The 4,505-nt window shown below is 50.6% G+C and overlaps 1 protein-coding gene across 1 annotated transcript in view; it reads right to left on the bottom strand.

Annotated features, from left to right (window-relative positions):
- The window catches only part of GPAT4 (glycerol-3-phosphate acyltransferase 4), a 31,895-nt gene that overhangs the window by 4,484 nt on the left and 22,906 nt on the right, over window positions 1-4,505 (bottom strand). Inside the window, exons 6-10 of the mRNA XM_007455479.1 lie at window positions 3,963-4,052; window positions 3,693-3,786; window positions 3,080-3,195; window positions 2,048-2,103; window positions 1,445-1,530 (exon numbers count right to left, since the gene is read on the bottom strand). Of these exons, the coding sequence (XP_007455541.1) occupies window positions 1,445-1,530; window positions 2,048-2,103; window positions 3,080-3,195; window positions 3,693-3,786; window positions 3,963-4,052 (442 nt within the window). The remainder of the gene's footprint in view (window positions 1-1,444; window positions 1,531-2,047; window positions 2,104-3,079; window positions 3,196-3,692; window positions 3,787-3,962; window positions 4,053-4,505) is intronic.

Below are 4,505 nucleotides of genomic sequence, written 5' to 3' on the forward strand. Positions count from 1 at the left end.
AAAAAAAAAAAAAAAAAAAAAAAAAAAAAACAAACAAAAAAAACCTGCTAAGGTCATGCAAGTTTGGTTACCAATGACATCTTCACAAAAACTAGAAAAGTATCTGGGAAGCAGAAGTTCTTAATCACACGTGAGCTTTAATAAACCTGTGGCTGGAAGGAAAATTTACACGCCGTGTTCTGGAGCCGGCATGACTGTCCAAGGGCCACGTCCCAAAAGTGGCAAAGAGCAAGCAGGCTCTCAGTGTGGCCCCGACCAGCAGTGTCAGCAGCGCCCAGGACAGGTCAGAAACCCAAGCTCAGAAACTCCGGGCGTGGGGCCCAGCGATCTGCCTTTTCACAGCCCCACCAGGTAGGTGATGCTGATGCAGCTGCACAGAACCGATGCTCTGGAGTGAGCAGGAAGGGCTTCCGTGTAGCAGCCGGTTTTTAATAAACACGTGGGGTGAGGCACTGGGCTCCCAGGACATTAAACTGCGGGACGCACGCACGCAGTGCAAACATCTCTCCCCGTTCCCACACCCACGGCACACACTACGAACGGAACGTTTTCTGCTGCTCCAGACCCAGCATCCTCAACGAATCCCGTGGGCAGCCCTGGTCCAGGGACCTGTAACTGTGCAGCCACTCTTCATTCACCATCCCTGCCCTGGTGCTCGGCCTACCTGGGAAAGCAGCGTGGCTGGAAAGCGTTTGCTTAACCGAGAAGAACACCTCCTCCCCCAAATGCCCCAGTTGTGCTGCCAGGTGACAATGAGGAATATTTCTTCAGAAGCCTTTGCAGACAAAAGACGCTCGCAAAAGTATGGAGACTAAATTCTAACAGCAACTCTGACTCACTCTTACCCCGATCTGAGACGTCAACCTAAATACTATGAACATAGTGACAAAGGCTGTGTTTTTTTTAGAGGAAGTAATGTAACAGCATTCTTTTAGAAATAATTACGTGGATCTATTTATAAAATCAGATGGATACGAGGGGGGAGAGAGAGGAGGAGGAAAAGGGGAAACTGCCTGAGTGCGTCCCATCTTCCTAAGCAAGTGTGGACTCTCAGAGGTTCAAGTTCCTAAAAGGTGGGGCAGACTAACAGGTTCGTTTAAGCCCCCTTTACTTTCACGAGAGGTCTTCGGTCTGTCAGAAGTCACGGGAGCCACAGCAGCGGGGCTGTCTCTTCCTCCAGCAGCAAGGACACATCTGCACCTACTCACCCTTACCTCTAACCGACCAAAGGCACAGACCCAGCTGGGCAGCCCCGTTCCCACAGGAAGCCCCTCAGGTGGACTGCCTTCCACACTGGCGGGGCTTAGCAAGAAAGAGGAACCAGTGGGGGAGATGCACCAAGCTCAGGGCTCTGCAGTGTGGGCTGCTCCATGGAGAGGGGGCCCAGCTCCCTGCTGCGCGTCACAGCGGCGGCCGTGATCACCTGGCCTCAGAGGGCTCGTACCTTGATCGCAACGGGGTAAACTGTGGCTCCAATTTCAAAACTTCCCTTTTTGAACATCATCACAGATGTATTGTTGATGCAGGTTCCTAAAACGCAGGAGAGAGTAAAATGCTATTTCCTTCAGTCCTTTACCCCAGAGGTTAGGAGTTTAAGGATTAAATATATAATAAAAACATTCTGATGGCTCTTCAAAGAGGATAAACCTGTCACCTCCCCAGCTCCTGAGCGCACACTGAGAACAGATGAACAGACTACTGCGCTGCTTCCTCTTCTCTGCTTACAGGACCGTCTTCCCTGGTTCCCACGGCAGCCCAGATGAGAGGCCAGAGGCCCCGGCCGACTCGGCAGGGCCCAGGGAGGACCCTGCAGGAAGCTCAAGGAGCCTGTCAGCAACACTAGAGAAGGGGCTCCCGCAACGGGGAAGGCCACACGGCAGCACTCTTAGTCCATATTCTGAATCCTCTGAGTTTTCAGTCCCACGACCAATCTAAAGGGCCCCCACGTTGCTCAGTGAAGACAGGTCCCCCCAACAAGGGTGAGGGCCCAGGCTCCAACACAACACTGGATCAACCTCCTGCATGGCCTCCCCACACAGAAGCTTACCCTCCGGGAAGATGAGGATGGGCAGCTTGCTTTTATCCTGCACGTGCTCGGTCAGCCTTTACAAGAGGAAAATAAAACGAAGAGTCAGACAGCCTCACGCCCGTCATCAGCCAAAGGTGTCTATCGATACCCCACCTAGACGTGACGCTGGACGTGGTATAAGAGCAGGTTAACAAACACGACCCTCTCTTTTATAAACCCACGGGCTAACAGACAAAACTCCCGAGGACAGGAAACACCGGATGGTTACTACTTAATGTGCACAGCTGTTCAATGAAGTATGTGAGTCTGTGCACAGGGGCCATGGCTCAGACCTAGGACTGTCTAAATGGCTCACCCTCCACAGAGTCCAGCAAAGAGCAGCCTCGAGAAACGCTCACCCCCGACTTCCTACAGCCACGTTGGGTGGGACCTACAGCCCCCCTGAGACGCAGCGCAGGGAATTCAGGGACGACCCACCATCCCTGGGGAGTGGGTCTCGGCTGAGGCTTGCTTCCTCTCAATTTACGGCAAAGCTCTTGCCACCACTTGCACCACGTTTACCTTTTTTCTTTTTTATCTTGAAATCAGAGCTGCACTCTGTTCTGTTGCCTGAAGTGTGTTTTCATTTGTGACAATGAATTCATTTTGAGATTTCCCTAGATCCCACATGCATGCCGCAACTAAGAGTTTGCATGTCACAACTAAGGAGCTGGCGAGCCGCAACTAAGAAGCCCACCTGCCGCAACGAAGGAGCCCTTGTGCTGCAAGTAAGGAGCCGGCAAGCCACAACTAAGACCCGGCACAACCAAATAAATATTAAAAAAAAAAAAAATCAAATCACATTAAAAGTTCACGGTGTTCATTACAATGGGTACAAGGAATAAAAAAGGTTACAAACATTACTACCTTGGGTTAGTAATAACACTAGGGTTTTGATACTTTTTATACTGGATGTTTCAGAAAAACACTACTATGAAAGCAGCTGGGGCTCAGTGGAGAAGGCTGTAGAGGCACAGCTTCCCCTAAGCGCAGACTGTGTCACTTGTTTACCTTTTAGCCACCAGGTGGCGATCCTTCACTTCCGAGCGCTCGAACCAGACGTGGGGGCAGGCCTTGACCATGGCTCTCTGGATGACGCCCATGAGACCGCCGTGCACCTGCCCCACCTGTTCACAGACAAAGGAGCAAGGGCAGCGAAGCCGTCCTCACGCAAGCCCCCAGGTGCCCTGAGACACGGACCCCAACCTCTCACCCCGTAACGCTTTATCAGTAACCACAGGCTCTCACCGTTCAGAAACCACCATTAGACTCTCTGAATTTAAATTCTCCTTCTAATCAGTGATACCAGAGATATGTAACTATTGATAAAAACACAGCTGAAAACCCTAAAACAAACCGTGAAGCGGAGCACATCTGTGTCCAATGCCCTCCCTGGGCAGATTATCCAAAGCCCCCAAGTCCAGTGCCTTCAAATCCTCCCTCCCCACCTTCACCCCTCCCCACGGTGCTCACTCTGCTCACAACATCCAGGTCCCAAGGCCACAGAAACAAAGGCAACAACCTAGGTCAGGCCCGTGTATAAAAACGTGCTTACCTGTTCACACCCTTAAGAAAGAGCTCCTAGCCCCGACCAGCCTAAAGGAGCAACAGAGAGAGGCCTTACCATGGCGTAATAGCCATCACTGGCCAAAATGATGACGTCAATGGGAGACGTATGATTGGCCACACAGATGCCGCCATTTCGAGGCCGGTTCTTCCTGCATTTAAATTGTAGGCAAAGCAACAAAAATCAGTGTGAAACAATTCATCTGGAACTCACGCCTGGCCTCGGCAGTTTCCTCGGCTCTAACGACTCTCCGAGGGCCCGCGGGCCGGCTGCCAGCCTCCCGTGTTATGCCAGCGCACCCCTCTGTCCCATCCCGAGCCCCCTCACCTGTCGTGGTAGGTAATGATGGCCGTCAGGGCTCGTACGCAGATGCGATAGCACATCAGGTGAACGTGCTTACTCAGGAACTCCTTAAACCTGCGACAACAGGACAGAGATTCCTGTTTTTATTTTTCATACATATAGGAAGACAGGAAAAGGTGCTGAGTTCAACCATCTAACCATCACTGCCTATGGCCTTTATGACTGCCAAGTATTTTTACAAATATTAGTGTCTATGGTAAAACTCTGTATTAGCATCTTTCTGTCTACAGATAAAGAAAGAAAGAAAGAAATGATGAGGGCTACTCAAATTCACACAAGGTAATGGGCTTAGAATTCACAGCCCTAGAATTTCCAGCACACCTGAGTCTCCTAGATTCCTTTCCTTCTTGCTGGTCAACACCCAGAGGCAGGGCAAAGGCCAGAGAGTCAAACCTCCCCACCAGCCCGGGGAAAAGAGAAGTTTGCCAGCCCCATAACTTCCCAGAAGGAGCCCATTTCTCGTATTAAAAAAAAAAAAAAAAAAAAAAAAAAAAAAAAAAAAAAAAA

This window comes from Lipotes vexillifer, unplaced genomic scaffold (genome assembly GCF_000442215.2).
Source record: "Lipotes vexillifer unplaced genomic scaffold, Lipotes_vexillifer_v1.1 scaffold414, whole genome shotgun sequence".
Lineage (NCBI taxonomy): Eukaryota > Metazoa > Chordata > Mammalia > Artiodactyla > Lipotidae > Lipotes > Lipotes vexillifer.